The 18,626-nt window shown below is 41.5% G+C and overlaps 1 protein-coding gene across 3 annotated transcripts in view; it reads right to left on the bottom strand.

Moving 5' to 3' along the window:
* LOC121280872 (astrotactin-2-like) overlaps positions 1-18,626 on the bottom strand; it is a 1,734,361-nt gene that overhangs the window by 831,843 nt on the left and 883,892 nt on the right. For all 3 annotated transcript variants that reach the window (XM_041193192.1, XM_041193193.1, XM_041193194.1), the window contains one exon: positions 647-797. In XM_041193192.1, the coding sequence (XP_041049126.1) occupies positions 647-797 (151 nt within the window). The remainder of the gene's footprint in view (positions 1-646; positions 798-18,626) is intronic.

The following is an 18,626-nucleotide window of genomic DNA, read 5'->3' as shown; positions in this document are numbered from 1 at the left end:
CTGATCTGCCACCTAGCTCCAATGCCCCATGCCCCTAAACCCAAGGCAGATGGTAGCCACCGTAAAACTGTATCACAACAACAGTCAACACCTTTGGTGAAAGGAACAACACTGCGTATGAAAGGCTAAGCAAATTACTGCTTCCATTCATTTAACTATAGATAACCAAACAAACTATGAGAGAACAAAGCTTGTTTGCAATCAGTGGATGAATTAGCACATTTACAGTCAGTTTCCACAGCTTTCCAGCGAGGCAATGTGGAAACCAATAAATTCTGGCTGAATATAGAAGATGCAATAAGTGTCATGACTTCATAAGCAGACAACCAGGTTCATTTATTGGGAAGGACCACTCAACATTAATCTAACAAGGGACTTTTGGTTATTTGAGGTCATTGGTCACTGTAAGAGTCAACAGAATTGAGGATTGGCTGCATATAAAAATATACAACTTTGCTGAAGCATTCCCAGTGTACTGTACACTTGAAGCACATCAAATTTGCACTTTTACTAAGAGTTAAGCTTACAGCTACCCTTGATTCTTACATAATTTTGGGTGATCTATATATGGACCATTCCCTTCTGTGACACTGCTTTCTGTGTAACATGCATTCTACGATGGTATTGATGAGGCTTTACAACATACCATACATCCGGTGGTGTCAACCTTTCGATCAGTCACACAACGGTAATTTCTTGTACAACCTCCATTATCCCTTGAGCAGTCACGGACAGGGCCAAATGAGGACAAGAGGTCATCTGGTGTTTCAAAATATGTAGATCGCATAGCTTCCTCCCTTTAAAGACAAGACCAGAAATAAATGTGTTAGAGCAATGTCTCAGAATTAAATTGACCTCAACAGCAACAAACCCAAGAGAAAAAAAGTCCTGACAACTGACACTGCAAACCTCATTCATCTATTTCATCAATCCAGACAACTTGCTTAATGTTTAAAACTGTTTAATCCTTCAGAGACTGCCAGTCTAAATTAGACCATTTAGAAACATAACTACTCATGTGCAAATTTAAATTCTGTTATCTCCTCAGGGTATGAGATAGTGCAAAACTGACTATACTCGCCATCTTCAAGATGTGATGTCCCTATTTGTTGATTAACGACAACTGAATTTTAAAACCATTAGAAAGAAAAGCAAAACACAGTAAAATATTAGCAACGCCATATGGTTCAACAAATTTTGAGTGAAGTTAGTCACAAAGATCTTAAACTTGCTGCATTTCTGTGCTTACTAGAAGCAGCTATGAGTCCTTTCTCATTGGATCTTGAAAGCCCACTTAAAAATAGCTGAACATTTACTGTTCAAGAGAATTTTTTTCCAGTCAATGTCCTAACGAGTGTAGGGGAATTAAACTAATGTGTCATCAACTACAAGTATTGCTGAATTCAGTTGATAGTCATCTTTTGGGGTAGGATCTGATGAGCAGTATAACCAAATAAATATGTATAGAAAAAAATAGATTAGTTCCTCTTAAGATGTCTTAATCATTCAAAATTAATTGATTAATTTACACTATCTGGGTTATCATGGCAATGATTTCCTGTTAAGATATTTGTAGCTCATGTGTGTCACCAAGGTGTGTTAGTCCTTGCACAAAGCCTATCATTGACATGACAGATTGATTGCTGAAATGAGAATTATGTCCGTTGAGAGGGGATGGGAATATTTTACTCAGTCTTCAATAACTGTCTTTACCCATAGTTCCCAGCAAGATAGAAGCCTATGGCTAAAATACTGACTTGGCCACGTGCCAGGCAAAAGGCCAAGGATGATGGTGGCTGTAGGAGTATGAATGGGGAAGATGTAAAGAAATAAACGTCTTCAGTTTGAAAATTAAGTTATCCATTAGATGCATGCCATAAAAAAAGACCAGGAAACATAAGGATTTGGGCTCACACTTGGCAATTCCGAGGGCCAGGATTCTTAATCTTTGATATCCCAGTGTGTGGAGATAAAGGAGAAAAGGCTAGACATGAACCCTGATTCAGCAGAGCATCTAGTATAAAGGGTTATCAGATGGGATATGTTAATATATGACAAAGATTCTCGAGAGACAGAGAGGTTGGAACGCCATGGTCAGCAGCAACATGCCTACTCTGTAACCTATTTTGATGCAGTACTAATAAACAAGTGCTAAGCAAATACCAGAGTATGACTACAGTCTGTCTAATAACTAAATTGTCGGTGGTCCCTCAGAATCAAGGATGACGTCCGTCAGGCTTGGTGGGACTTCAGTTGACTGAGGAGCCCAATTTTGGATCCACATGTTCTTCCGCAGTGGGGGCAGGTTGTTGCGCAGAGGAGTGGAAATCACAACCCCAGGTTGGCTTCCTTCTACTTCCTCTGCTGCCGCCGTTCAGCCTCACTGTCGAGTTGCTGAGCCTCAAAGTGGTTTGCACCTAGATGGACCAGGTGGTGCCAGGTCGAGCGATCGGTAGCGTTCTCCTCCCGGTCAGTGCTGTTAATGCCTCCATACTTTAGGGCAGCCGTGAGCGTATCCTTATACCTTTTCCTTTTACCACCCTTTGAGCATTGGCCAACGGAGAGCTGTAGGAAGAGAACCTGCCGAGGGAGGCAGTTTTCGGGCATCCGGACGCAATGACCTGTCCATCGGAGTTGGCCCGGTAGGAGCAGGGCTTCAATGCTGATAGATGCAGCTTCACGGAGGATGCTCGTATTAGTTCAGCCGTCCTCCTATTTCATCCCTAGGATCTGATGCAAGCACTGCTGATGGAAGCGCTCAAGGATCTTAATGTGGTGTCGGTCGACAGTCCATGTTCCGCTGCAGTAGAGGAGGGTGGTCAACACAATGGCCTTATAAACCAGAACCTTTGTTGACTTGCAAAGATCCCTGTTGTCAAAGACACGGTGGTGCAGCTTGAAGAAGGCAATGCTGGCACAGCTGATTTGGTGTTGGACTTCCTCATCGATAGCAGTCCCTTGGGAGAGGTGGCTGCCGAGATAAGGGAAGTGCTGCACATTCTCCAGAGCCACCCCATCCATGTGGATGGCTCAAGGGATGCTCAACTGGCCCGGAGAAGTTTAGTGATGGACCTTCACCCTGCTGATGTTTAAGGACATCCTGTACAAAGTGAGTCATTACGCAGCAGTCATCCGCAAACTGAAGGTCATGGATGTCCATGGTGCTGGGTATTGGAGCTGTGCCGAATTATAGTCCAGTTTATTTCTCTAAGCTTGGCCTGCCTCGCATCCTGGACAGCTCGATCTAAAGTCAGGTCATCTTTGCCCTGCGGAATATCAGAGAGGTTTTTGTCTCAGAGGCCCACGACTATGCGACCACGGATTAGCTCATCCTTCAGCGCCCTCTAACCGCAAGAACTAGCTAAGCAATATAGGTGGGTTAGAAATAATTCAATCGATCTCCCCAGGTCATTGCGACCTCTGGTTAAAACGTGCTTGTTCTACATGTACATTTTGCTTTGGGTTAAAATAGGTGTCAAAGGCTTTGAGAACAGTCTCAAGACTCCTTGACGTCCTGCCTCAGGAGAATGTTGTCTGCTACTGGGTCTACAAAATAAAGAAAGGAACTGACTTGATGCTTCTGCTCTTTAGTGTGAAGGGCCGGTGCTGCTCGATATCGAGGGAATTGAAGCTTTCATAACTCTTACTGCTGGCCTCTCTGCGGGCCCTCAAGACAGTCAGATGGGTGGGGTAGGGGCATGGACTGCTCACCAAGTATGTTCATTGTTACCTGTCTCTGGTGTGTCTTCTCCTTCCATCAAGTCGTAAGTATGAGCTGCCATCGAGCTTTCCTTCACTCTGTGCTTCCTTAGAAAACACCAATGCATTTTTTACATCGGTGTCTCCACTGCTTGAGATGGTCCTGCTTATCTGTGGTCTCTGGACGTGGTGCTTGGGGTACTGCAGGCATGGTCTTTGTGGCTAGACAGATACAGTAAAGATGTCGGGAGCAAATTCAAGAAATGTTCCTCGTCTTCACCAACCTGACCGAGGCGTTTGATACTTTAAATCATGAAACTCTATCGATCGTGCTCCAACTCTTTGGTTGTCCATTGAAGTTTGTCACAGTCCTGAGACTCCTGCATGACAGCATGGCCACCACCGTCCTGAGTGGAAGATCTGAAACTGACACCTTTCACATCCAGACCGGGGTCAAACAAGGTTGTGTGACTGTCCCCACCTTGTTCACCATTTACCTGACCATCATTGTCCACCTCATCCGAGATGAGCTGCCACCTGGTGTCAGCATTCATTATCATCTGTATGGGAAGCTATTCAACCTTGGTCGCTTCTGGGCAAAACAAAAGACTCACTGTCTTTCATGCAACAATCTTCAACCTTTTATTTAGAGCCAGTGGAGCTTCAGCCTACGTCAACCGAGGAAGTTTATACAACAAGCAGCAAGTTCGTTTTTTAACAGAGACACCATCCATTTGGCCCTGGGCAGAGAGTGAAGTTGTGAATCTCTCAGTTCTTCATGAAGTTAGGCCAGAGATAGCAGATACAGAAGGCACTGTGGCAGACAGTGACCATCTGCATGAAGACCTGGTGGACCTGAATTGGCTCTTTCCAGAAAAAAGTGATGAGGAGGAAGCCCTGGCAGCACCAAGTGATCTGTTGGAGGATGAGTTTCTAGAGGTTGCCTCATCTTTCCAGTCAACAGATGCATCACATAAAGCCTCTGTTCTCTCTTTGGCAGGGTCAGCTGTGTTTCTAGCGGCTGAGCAGCATTCAGATCTTTGTTCCACTGAACCTACCAATGCGTTGCCTTGTCTATCTCTTGTTGTCCGTGAGGAGTCTTCCAGAGAGGATGCCTTTCTTGATTCCATGCCAGAGTCTATGCAGAATCATACTGCTGGAGAGCTGGTGGCTTCCAGGGGTGAAGATCAAGTGATGCCCACACTTTAGTCCCAGCTGAAAGTCTTCTTCCTTTTAGAGATGTATGTCAGCACAGGAGCTGTGACAGAGTCTTTAGCACTTGTGAAACTGCAGGATTTTGTACAGCAATTTTGTCTGAGTTATTTGTCTACAGGAAATTTGTCTTCAGTTCATTGTTGAAATTTGTCTCATTGCAGAAGGTGGTGCTGTCTTGTCTCCATATCCTCAGCAATTGTTTCCATTGTACAGAGTGGAGCAGCCTCACACAGAGGAGTGTGACTCACTTACCACTGCCTAGTCCTTCCGAAATATCATCGGAAAATCAACTCTTCTTCTTTTCTTGAAAGGCTGACAGGAATTTGTCTTTTATTTTCTATTGGTTGTTTAGGTTAACTGAAATCTTAGATCTTTAATACCTTTTCAGTTGTCGATGCAGCAGTGAATAATACAGTTGTGATAGTCTTCCTGGGAGGTGAAGATCATTCCTCTCCTGAATGTCTTTCTTGATGTACTTCGAGGGAGCAACAAATTCCTCAGACAGTCCTGAATTCTTCTCTTCTAGTCCCAGAGAATCCAAAGGTCTTCTCTATTGTATCAGTCTTTCATTGAAACGTCCTTGCAGTTCATTCATCCTGAGCCCTACGTCCTGCTTTCTAGCAGTGCTGCTAAGTTGCTATCCCATTCTGCTGATGACATCCTCCAAGACAAAGCATTAACCCTGCTGCCTTCCCTAAGGGCTGAGAATACTGTGGGTGATTGAATCCTTCAGGGCTGTGTCTTGGGGAGGGGCAAGAGTGAGAGTTGGAGTCGGGTAGAATCTGTAGTTTTAAAAAGGGAGTCACAGATTTGTAAATAGTTAAAGATATAAGCCCATAACTTCCGAGCTCCGGGCCATCGTACATTGGGGGATACCCCATATATGCACTGGGGGACCCGCCTGAAGTCTCCACACAAGAATTGCATGGCAATTGCCCGGGAAGACCAAACTTTCATTGGGAAAATATCCTTCAATAAGAACCATCCAAAACTCTAATTTAAATCACACACTTTGGATGGTTCCAACTATCCTACAGGAACAGTTACCCAGAAAAGGTTAGAAATATGAAAACCACTTGTAACTCCTGGGCAACTATAGTACTGACCCACCATGACCTTCCACGGACCCCCAACTACCCCACCCACATCCCCAGACTGCACACCCCAATCCCAACTACAGCCCCACCCCGCCAAAAACCTGTACTAGCTACCCTGCGATCACCACAGGATTCTCCCCTGCTCTCCTGGCCCCCCCAGAGGACCACCTAACTACCCCCTCACCTCTCCACCCCCCTTGACCTACCACAGGAACCCCGCCAACTACACCCCTACCTCCCGAGTTCATCCTTCCCCTCTGACTACCCTCCCCACTTCCTGATGAGACCTCGACCACCCACCCCCCGATTACATCTCCACCCCCTCCCTGACTACCATCACTGACTCCCAACTATACCCCATACTCCCAACTACCTGCACCTCCACTACTGACCACCCTCCCCAACCACACATACTGACTACCTGAACCCCCATTGACCGGCCCCCACTGACAACACACTTATCCAATGACTAGCCCCCAATGACCACCCAACCTCCACATTGCTGAACTCCACCCACTGACCACCCAAATACCCCCACGACCATCTCCCCCACTGACCACCTAAGCTCCCCCTCAACCGACCACCACACACACTGACCAATCCCCACTGACAGCCCCCATACTGACCACCAAAAAGTCCCCACTGACCACCCAAAACCCACCTCACCACACAACCCCTTCTCCACTGACCACCCCCCACCCCTTGACCAAGTACACCCTCCCACTAACCCCCACCCACTTACTTTACACACATACCTTCTCCCTGGCTTCTCAAAGTGATGGGCCTTTAAACTAACCTGCTTTACAGCAGCTGGTGCTGTAAAAAAAGGGGCGTGTCTTCCTTACCTTTGACTCAGCTGCTCTCAAAAGAAGGCCTCTGAAACCTGCTGCATGACACTTTTCTTATCCAGCCTGAGTCAGAAGATCGGATAAGAAAGGTACAGCTGCATTTCAGGCTAAGTAACTAAGGGCGGACTGGCAAGAAGTTATGGTCCATTATTTCTTATCGTAGTTGAAAATTAGATAGTATACTTGAAGGGAGGTGTAGGGTAAAAGGTTAACAGATGGCATATGCTAACGTATGACATAAATGATGATGCATCACTGAGATGAATCAGCCATGTGTTAGACTCTCAAGAGAGAGAGGTTCAAACACCATGCTCAGGAGCAACATGCCTATTCTATAACTTGTTTAGATGTAATACTATTAAACATGTGTTAAGCAAGTACCAGGGCAGTACTACAGTCTGCCCAAGTACCAAGCCTAGAGTTCACAGATAAGAAGGACGATCTCAGAACAAAGTGAAAAACAGAGATGCTTGGCCTTCTTGGCCTCACAGCTCCAGGCATCTCAGAGAAATATTGCTGAATGCTAATGGGTGGCAATGGTGCATGAATGGCACAATTGAGAAACAATGGACAAAGGAAAAATAATATAGCCAGGTCTTTAAAATGTGGTCCGCATTGCTGGATGACAGAGTTAAGTGTGTTATGGGAGTGTGATACCCAAATCTGAAATCACTACTAAGGGTATGCTTTTCTATTTAAAAGGATGTTTTATTTGTTTAGAGTTCCACAGCCATGACTGACTATAACAAAACAGTGTAATGAATGTGGGAGAGCCATAAAAGTAACAACATCATGGGAGTTGATGATAGCCAATACCCGCTTTAACTCTGGCAGACCACTATGGAATTATATTGTACTGTTCAATAAGCATCAGTTACTGTAAAAAGCAACCCTTAATCCTTTCCATTCATAACCTTTAGATCTCACCTCATTCAGTCACTGATTGTGAACATGGTTCACAGACTGATTAAAATCACGATATCAGTGCCATCTTCAACAAGAAACTAACCATTGCCCTTTGACATGCAATGGCATTACCATCACTGAATCTCCCCCTATCAATATCCTGGGGTTTACCACTGACCAGAAACTGAACTGGACTAGCCATATAAATGCTGTGGCTAAAAGAGTAGGTCAGAGGCTAGGGATCCTGTGGCAAGTAACTCGCCTCCTGACTCCTCAAAGCCTGTCCATCATCTACAAGGCACAAGTGTGATGGAATACTCTTCACTTGCCTGGATGAGTGCAGCTCCAACGACACTCATGAAGCTTGACACCATCCAGGGCAAAGCAGCCCACTTAATTGGCAGCCCACCCACAAAAACATTCACTATCTCCACCACCGATGCACAGTGGTAGCAGTGTGTATCATCTACAAGATGCACTGCAAGAATTCACTAGGCATCCTTAGACAGCACTTTCCAAATCCACAATAACTACCTCCTAGAAGGACAAAAGCAGCAGACACATGGGAACATCATCACCTACAAGTTCCCCACCAAGTCATTCACCATCCTGACTTGGAAATATATTGCCGTTCCTTCATTGTCGCTGGGTCAAAATCCTGGAACTCCCTTCCTAACAGCACTATGGGTGTACCGACACCACATGGACTGCAGTGATTCAAGAAGGCAGTTCATCACCAGCTTCTCAAGGGCAAATAAGGCTGGCAATAAATGCTGGCCTAGCCAGCAATGCCCATATCCTATGAATGAATAAAAAAAATGTTTACAAAAGTTAATTGGAAAATAACTAAAGAATGGATGCAATAACCCCAGCATCGGTGTCAGATGCTGAAGCACATGGGGATAGCAGGCTGTTCATTTTACTTGGCTCAATCCTACTTTACTTCCTTAAATTTTGTAAGGGTCAAGATTGAAAGCCTGACTTCATTTCTATAAATAAACAAAGTTCTGATAGCAACTGGAAGCAAGTGACAGTTCTAACAGCTTGATTAAATGACTGCGTAATAGTTCTTTTGAAATTACCTTTTCAAATATTACTGCACATCTTGCCCATTTATAGCATTAGGTTAATTAACTGGCAAAAAAATGCTCCATAACTCAAACTTGCACAACACTACAAAAATTCTCAAAAAAGCTACTGCAGTCATTAAATCAGCTTGTTACAAATGATGTGTCATAGGATGCAAATTGTAGCACCTGATTGGAATCTGAATGAATCAGTACTTTACTTTGGCTATTTAAATCTTTCCCTTTGGTTTCTTTATATTCCCTAATTACAATGCATTTCTTCTGAAACTGAAACCAGTGGCCATGTCTACTTTTACCTAAACCTGTTATTTATTGTTTACATTGATCTCAAGTAACTTTGCTAACTGGTAGCCTGAGATCTAGAGCACTGTATGCTATATTGTTTAGCTGCTGAACTGGTCTGTACTTTACAGCACTTGTGTGTGGAGAGTAGTCTAAACAGGTCCTTTATTCAATTAGCTGCTACTTGTTGATCTGTTTTTGGGAAAGGCAAGGTTATCAAGGTCAGAAAACACACCAAAAATGACCTACTTTTGCTGCTTTTCCTCATGTGGATATGCTCGAAAAGGAAACATTGGCAAGGTAATGAGGAAAAAAACAGGGACGTGGCACTAATTAGTAGCTCATTTAGAGAGCCAGCACAGACTTGATGGGCTGAATGACTGCCTTCAGTGCTGTATGATTCTACTATTCTGTGTTACAGTGTTGCTTGTAATGATTCAGGAGTTATCCAGCATTATAATATCCTGCATTATAGTAGTGTGCTAAACCCTGTCATGAACAAATATTATAAATGCTTCTGATTCATGGTACTAAAAGTAAAATCTTATTCATGATTAGAAGCATCATTATTGAGAACTGGATGAAACAAATTAAATAACTAATGGTACGGAAGTTGTCACGTACAAAGTTAATTAAATAAACTAACAACCTTAATGAATTGAAAATGACTAGCAGAAAATTGAATGAAATTAATCAAGTACACTGAGGCATGATAATAGGATGGTTTGCATGAATAAAAAGGCTCCATGATTGAAAGAGGTGTCATACAGAATGGGGAGAAACTGTAACACATAATTGAAAGGAAATAAAGTTGGCTCTTGGATAGGGTTCTTGGCACTGATACATGTAACGTGTGCAGGTTAACCAAGCTTCTCTGGGAGCAGGCAGAGGAAGAGAAAGAAAAGGAAGAACATCTTGCATTCACTGATGTTAAGTCAATTAAAGAGTGCACCCAAAAAATTAAGATGCATAAATGGTGATGACTTGTCAGCAATAAAACTGAATTAGTGAAATAAACAAAAGTAAGCAATAGGTTGGAGGCAAATAAATAAAAATAAAATAATTGAACATAATAAATAATTGATGACAGCATTTTGCAAAGCACCAATTATATATATATATATATATATATATATAAAACTTCCAGTGACCCTGACACTATTCCTGACAAGACATTCAAGCCTACGCACAGGCAGACAGTCTTACAGTAAGTTAGAGCACCCACTGCTTTATAAGGACAGCTAGTTATATCTGCTCTCAGTGACAAACAAACTGCACCAGCTAAGCACAGATTCTCAGAGTTGGGAGCTGGAGTAGGCCATCTGGCCCTTCAAGCATGCTCTGCCATTCAACAAGATCATGGCTTTATATATTCACTGGAACTTATATATTAGAAGATAAAAACAGTGCACTACATTCTATTGGGGATCTGGGACCTATATGAACAGGGCAAGCGACTGTGCATCTTCTTAACAACTCAGACTGAAGCAATTTAATAAGCAGCAGAGAGTCTGAATCGGGAAGTGTCAGTGAGAAATATAATTCAGTGTCAAATAAAATACAGAAAGCAAAATAAAGGAAAGAAATATGAGATTTAGAGATAAAAGAGATAGAAAAGAATAAGTAAAATATAGATTTTTGTATCTCCAACAAGGATTAAAATTTGAAGGTTTTACACTTGGAAACATTAATTTTCACTGCCAGAGAGGCTGTTTGACAGTGATTAAGACTTGCCATGCTTTTGAAAACTTACTTTGACTGGAATGGATAAGCTTTACCTTTTTCTAGTGTATTCAGTGGGTATCTAATGTATAAATAAAGTAACTTCTTGCCTTTCCATGTTTTTCAATGGTGTGTCTCTCAGCAAGATGCTGGCATGCTTTTGGAGGAACAAGGCAATTTCTACAGCGATTTCCTGTTTTTGTGTTTAGCTGAGCATGTGCAATCACCAAAAGTTGCTGTCTGATAACAATGAGTGTTGATAGCCTCAGCTTCATTTTTATAGCAAAATGTGGCCCATTATGTAAAATGGAACACAGCTCTGAATGGCTTTAAGGCCAGAAGGCATCCTACATTCTTGAAGTGAAAGTGCATTCTTTTAGAGTTCTGACTTTGATTGATTGATAGGTGAGTGAACAAGTTGCAGAAAGTGTGAAAATGATACACCCTTGAAGAGAGGAAACTGAAACACACATTTTGAGACTGCTTTGTTTCTGCAAGGAGGAGTGTCAAGTGCAGGAGGTAGAAGTGTAAATTAAAGTGCAATAATCATTGTTTAAAAAGTTAAAACTTTTCCACATTGATATCCAGCTTCAAGTTGTTCAGTTGCTTCTAGTTTGTCTTGTTATCTATGATGCAGTCAACACTTCAAAAAGTGGATATCAGGGTGGGGGAAATCAATCACACTTGAATGATGACTCTAGAGGGTGTGGCAGCAAAATCATATTACTGCATTATAATATGAGATTTAATTTGGGCTGATTGCAATAAATCTGATCAATTATGAGTGGTAGAACTGTATCTGAAATATGCCAAAGAGATGTTACAAGGATTTTATTGTATCAATATAGATTTTTCCCCTCCTTTTCATTATTCTTTAATATTCTTCAGGCTCTGGCCCTTTCTATGGTTTTTTTTTGGTCCACTTCTTATATCCAGTTGTGACAATACACTGTTTTCCTCCAACATTCTCCTGTGTGCATTTCATGATGTCAGACAATTGAAAAGAGAATGAAGGTGAAGGGTGTAAGTAGACTGTACTGATAACATGCAGTAATCTGGAAAACACCCACGGCTTTCCCAAATTACTAGTGGATTATATATTTTAAGTTGCATTGTTAGTTAAGTATTCTCTGCTTCAAAGTCCAGAAAAGCGACCATATGTTACTGTCGAGCACCACTGTATTTTGGTAGATAAACCTTGTCAATATTAAACCATTCAACCAGTCACTTAACTCAATATCAATGAATCCTTGAATCCGTTATATAACTATAATGGAATTTGCCATGTTTGAGATACTTTATAATATATTACAATTTTCTGATGCTCATGAATCTCCAGGGACTCTAACTACACCATGGAAGACTGTGCATCACAAAAATCATTTGTCCCATTGCCACAGCAATATCACCTGTAAGAGTCATATTCAATTCGAAACATGAACTCTGTTTCTCTCTCCACAGATGCTGCCAGAGCTGCTGAATATTTCCAGCAGTTTATGTTTTTCATATCACCTTCTGGTTTTATATCTTGGCTCTCCTTAGATTTTAGTTAGTCCTTGGGAGAGTTTTTGGACCTTAAACTATTTATGATGGTTTCCCTTTTCGGTAGATGATTGCACTCACACGAACCCTGCATAATCATAAAACACAAAAGCCGTGGTCTAGAGCACAGAAAGAGGCAATTTGACCCACTGTGTCTGTGCCAGTTCTTTCCTAGAGCATTTCAAAACTGATCACACTCCCCAGCTCCACCCTCATGACCCTGTGCTTTTCCTTTCCTTCAGCCTGTGACAAGAAACTCTCTGTGCACCTTTCACTGTTGTAATGATTGTGACCATTTAAAAACAAACAAAGGCAACCATATCAGCAAATTCACCGTCTGATTGAAGGACCATACTCCTCATGAGGAAACAATAGTGGTGCTGAATTTTCTACTTTCATTTGGAAAGTAGAACTACAAGAATCATGACTTTCACCATAATCACATTAATTCCAAGTGACAAATAACCTGTTACAATGCGATTTATGTCACTGCATTGTTTCTGAGTGAAAGAGTGAAAATAGAACTGCCAAATACTTTTTCTTAAAAACAATGTACTTTTAACATGGAAACTAAGGACTATGCATAAATAAACAATTAGTCGTTTGGTACTACAGAACTTGACTTTTGCTGAAAAAAGACATTTTGTCGAAGCTTTTCATCTTGCATTCATCAGGACAATCTCAAGAATACCAATGTCAGGGGAAGCAACAACTTTATATTGTATGAGAAGAGAATGCTGATTGGTTGGCAAGTGGACACTGATTGGTAGAGGCATTGCCAAGGAGAATGCACCAGTTAATGCATCAGAATCCACTTGCCAACAAATCAGTACTCTCTTCTCATACTGTATAAAGTTATTGCTTCCCCTGACATTGGTATTCTTGCGATTGTCCTGATGAGTGCAAGATGAAAAGCTTCGACAAAATGTCTTTTTTCAGCAATACACAAATAAACATTTGAAAAATTCTACGTCATGATTATATCAGCCCTAAGAATGATTTGATGTTTAATGTATTGCACGTGTAAGACTTTGAACTTTTCAATATAGTAGAGCAGAAGTGGCAAAAAAACTTTCAATGAAAAGACATGAAGAAAGCGCTTAACCTGCATGTATCCTCTTAATCAAACACCAAGTGGGATTCAATACCAATAAAACACAGGAATCTATCTCAAACAGCTTGAGCAGAAATCCATTTCACTGAAATTTAACACATTAAAGTTCACGACCTTCTCTGATAATGAATGAAGCATGAAATGTGCTGCATGCTTGACTTTGAAACTAATGACTCAAATGACCAGTTCCTTTAATAACATTATCAATCTTTTCACCATTTATAAGAAGCAACTTTAACTTTTGGTGGTGGCCTGAAGTGGGAAATGTCAGATCAAATACCAGCTAATCATCTCTCATGATTTTCTTTCCATTGTGTCACTTATAATTCAGAATGAAACTCAACATAGATTAGGAAAGTAACCATAAAAATTCCAGTAGCAATTGGATTCTAGCATGTTTGCCATTTCAAAGTATAATAGAATGTGTGGAGACCAATAACTTTTAAAAAGGAATTCAAACTTCCAGTTAATAGCTGAAAGGATGACACACGAGTTCACATTTTAAGACTTTCACTGTAACAAAAGACTAAAAGCACCTTTGACTGAACACTATCCTCGTAAGAAAGTTATACTTTAAACCAAAAAAGACCATTCTGCTTCTTTTTTTTTAGCACAAGCAAAAACACACATCATAGATATAACTTATACTGCCTTTAAGTAGACATTTAATTCTCCCAGAACCAGCCCAAGGTGATTCTTAGCTCCCAAGGGTTTACTTCTGTTATTTCCCTTTCTCAACCTGGAAACTTTTAATCTCAGAACTATTTTTCACAGTGAGGTTGTCTCTCTGGAGATTCTTCCAAAGAATCAAGCAAGACAAATCTTGAATTCAGTCTTTTCAATCCATGTGAGAGTTCCCACACACATTCCTGTGGGGTATGCCAGAGGATCTTACTGCCTAAAGCTGCTCTCTCATTCCTGGAGCCTGTTTCGGGGTTTTTAGGGATATCCTGCACCATTTCCCTCAAAGCTCATCTCCATGGAAATGTGAATCATATGGGACTGATATCCAGTTGGAAATGTTGATTAGCTATCCTTGAAACCCCAACTCTCTTTTCAGTAAGTCCTCGCTTTAGGTCACTCCACTTAACATCATTTCATTTTAACACTGTTTGGTCTTTAGGGTTCTTTTCCTGACTTGCATCACCATTTTCACTTTTACATTGTTTGCAATCTGGCCTTGCCCTCCCCCCCACCCCCCCAACCCCCAACTGCACTTTCGATCAGTCAATGCCATGTTCTGATGCCGGAGTCATTGCTGCCATTAGGAGAGACTGAGGCTGTGGGGAGAGTGCAAGTCTGGAGATCCAGGAGCAGAAATGCAGGGCATGGATCCTGACCCAGATGCTTTTCTGAAACAGTCATTGTCACCCAGAGGAGCGCCCTGGTGGATTGGGACAGGAAGCTGCTGACCGGGAGGGGAAATATGAGTAACCAGGATGTGGAAGAATGGTTCCTGGATTAATCTGCACCCCCCACAGCTCAATCCATGTCCCCACCCCCACCCCAACTTAATCTGCAGCCAGCACAGGGGATTGGCCCCCGGTTGACTGTCAGGAAGGGGTCCAGGTTCTGGGCCCCGTTGTAGCCTCGGCATGGGAGTTAGTCACAGTCTCGGGTTGAGTCACCGCCCTGGACTGGGGTGGGGGTCAAGATGAGGGGATAGGGGGATGGTGTGAGACAAAGTGGGAAAGGAAAAAGGAGAAGAAGAGAGAGATAGAAAGAGACAAAGTGAAAAAGAAAAGAAAGCAAGCAAAAAATTGAGCTGAGTTTCAGGAGTGCTGTGGGTGAGACACAGAAGCTGCGCTACTCAGGACTTGTTGGGTGATTCAGTCTTATCTAATTTGAATTTATATAGTATTTCTGTTACATTCAGTGACTTATTTTATTTTACATGTTATTCCAGCTAGGAATGCACAGTGCTGCACATGCACTGAACAGTATTTCATAATGGCTGAAGGAACCTAACTCCAGCTTTAACATTGAATCCTATGGGAATCCATGATTCACTTGGAGCAGAATTTTGCCCTTGGTGTGTGGGCTCAGTGGGGGCGGGCGGCAAACTGACCACCACCCACAATTGGGCCTGGAAGGCAATTTCACGCTGGTGGCCCAATTAAGGCCCGCCCAGAGTGAAACGCGAGCAGCAGCGCTGAGCGCTACCTGTGTGGGTGGGGGAGGAGTGCGAGCTGGCCATGCCTGACCTTTGCACTACATAATCTCTGAGGTACAGGGCTGCCTCAGGGAGATGAAAATATATGAAAAAAAAAATAAAATAAAAATATAATGAATCATATCCCCTCATGTGACTCTGTCATGAGCAATGTCATGAAGCTATTAATGTATATAATATTTTGGAAAATATTTTTCTTTTAAAACGGAGGTTTAGTCTGCGGGTCTTAATTGGATTAAAGCCAGCTAGTCTAGGTGCTTTGATGGGTACTAGTTTTGATATGGAAGAGAGATAGCATGCATTTGCATTTTTTGAATAGAACATTCAAGAAGTGGGGTGAAAGCTTGATGACTGTCTAGCAGATACCAAACCACATGATTATATTACTAATAAAATTGATACTATGAAAGGGGTTTCATTTTTAAAAGGTGAAGGTCAAAGAGGATGTTGATACAAAGAGAATTAACATTCAATGGGGCTGGTAGGTATAACTTCAGTAGTTTTCAGATGTACAGAGCAGAGGCAATATAAGATCAAAAGGCAGGTGCTAGTCTCCAACTGGCTCCACAGTGAAAATAACCTCATTTTGAATTCATAAGGTGAAAATGCTTTGCCTGGTGGTTGGTTAAGTCTATGGGTTGCTGTTGCCTTAATGGAGATTAGTTTGGGAATTTGTTAAAAGTTATGATGGTAGTAATTTGTAGCCATGTGTACATATATTTTAAGCTGTGCAAATTAATAAAATGTTTCATTTAGTTTAATGTAAAATCTCGAGAACTAGTGGTCTGATTCTTGAGTTTAGATTCTCATCTCAAACATAACACTTAAAATTATGACAGTCGTTTAAAGTTTTCCTCTGGGAATTTTAAAAATAACTCTGCTTTACCAACAGCATCAGTCATAATAAGCAAAGACATGTTATTAATGAAAAATTAAAGTTTTTATTTTATTTTTATTTGCTTTTGGAAACCTCATCCTGCCCGTGGATGAGGTTTTCAAAAAAGTGCAAAGGCTGCTTGGACGGCAGCAAAACGTTTATTCAAATTAACCTTTTAACGACCTTAATAGGCCACTTAATTGTCAGCAGGCATGCTGTCGACTTCGGAGCACACCTACTGACTGAAGTATCATGTGAGTTCGCGATGATGCCAGGACGCTTGCCCGACATTATCATGCGTCATTTTACACTCGGTTGGGTCGGGCACACACCTGCCTGCTGAATGAAAATGTTTACCTTTAACGATGTTGTTTAACTTAAAGTCATGATTGACACAACCATTTTAACTGAGGACTTGCTGTACATTTGAACTATTGGACATTTTAAAGCACAGCTGTTTACAAATTGACATTCTCAGCAACGTTCTGGGACTTTGGAGACTCACAGTCTATCCACTGTTAGCACACAGGCTGCTGCCATTATCTCCAAGTGTAAATACTTTGCACCTTCTTCCTAGTAAAACAACCTGGGGCTCTCTTAAATCTTGAACAATCAAACCTTGCTGTCAGACAGACTTCAGAACAGGTCACTTGACTCCCTTCATTTTACCTTAAATTAAAGAAACAGAACAAACCATAGCAACCTAATAAGCCTCATAATTGTAACAGAAAGCTGAACAAAAATAAAAATAAAAATGCTGCAGAATATTCAACGTCTAATAGGATTTACATAAATCAACTGAATGACATCCCCTGAACTTCCAGCACCAGTAGGTTGAACCAATTTATGATAACTTGGTAGCCTTAATTAAAAAAAAACTTAAATGGTTCGGGGAAAAAAAATCTCCAAGTGGAAAGTTAAAAAAAACTTTAAGAACATTTACTTGACTGATACCTGGGATGGTGGGGGGAGGGGTGGTGTGGTGTGTTATCTTATGAGGACAGGTTGGACATGCTGGGTCTTGTATCTATTGGAGTTTAGAAGAAGGAGAGGTGAGCTTATTGAAACATATAAGATCCTGAGGAGACTTGACAGGGTGGTAATTTAAAATAAGGGGTCTCCCATTTAAGATTGTGGTGAGAAGACATTTTTTCTCTTAATTTTTTCTCTTAGAGGGTCGTGAGTCTTTGGTACTCTCTTCCTTGGGGAGCAGTAGAGGCACAGTCATTGGAAACTTTTAAGGTAGAGGAAGATAGATTCTTGACTAACGAGGGAGTCAAAGGTTATCAGAGGTAAGTGGAATGTGGAGCTGAGGCCACAATCTGATCAGCCATGATTTTATTGAATGGTGGAACAGGCTCGAGGGGCTGAATGGCCTACTCCTGCTCCTAATTTGGATGTTTGCATGTTCATAGAAACAGAAATTTCTAAACAAAAAAGGTTCATTGAGTTCACCTTCTACAACTCTGGTAGTCACATGCTACAATGATCATGGAAATGCTGACTAATCATGGCAAACAATCTCTATAAATTAGTCTTGAACAGACCCATAAATTGTCATAAGGAAAATTCTGTAGTACAGACCTTTTGGAACCACAGTTCCAAAGTCACTTTTTTCCTTCCACCTATGTATGCTACATATAATCATACCACAGTAATCCAGAGGCCTAGGCTAATGCTCTGGGGCATGGGTTCAAATCCCAGCATGGCAGCTGGTGTAATTTGTATTCAATTAATAAACCTGGAACATAAAGCTAGTTGCAGTATTGGTGACCATGATAACTATCAACAATTGTTGTAAAATCCCATCTGGTTCACTTATGTTCTTTAGGGAAGGAAATCTGCCATCCTTACCTGGCCTAGCCTACATGTGATTCCAAACTCACAGTAATATGGTTGACTCTTTAATGCCCTCTGAAATGGCCTAACAAGCCACTAAATTAAAAGGCGATTAGGAATGGGGAACAAATGCTGGCCTTGTCAGTGATGCCCACATCTCATGAAAGCATAAAAAAAACATATTAACACATAAAATAAATTGATTAAGTAAAACCTTCAAAATC

This window comes from Carcharodon carcharias, chromosome 8 (assembly GCF_017639515.1).
Source record: "Carcharodon carcharias isolate sCarCar2 chromosome 8, sCarCar2.pri, whole genome shotgun sequence".
NCBI classification, from domain to species: Eukaryota; Metazoa; Chordata; class Chondrichthyes; order Lamniformes; family Lamnidae; genus Carcharodon; species Carcharodon carcharias.
Note: the sequence above shows the minus strand (reverse complement) of the source record. Positions and strands in the feature narration are given on the sequence as shown.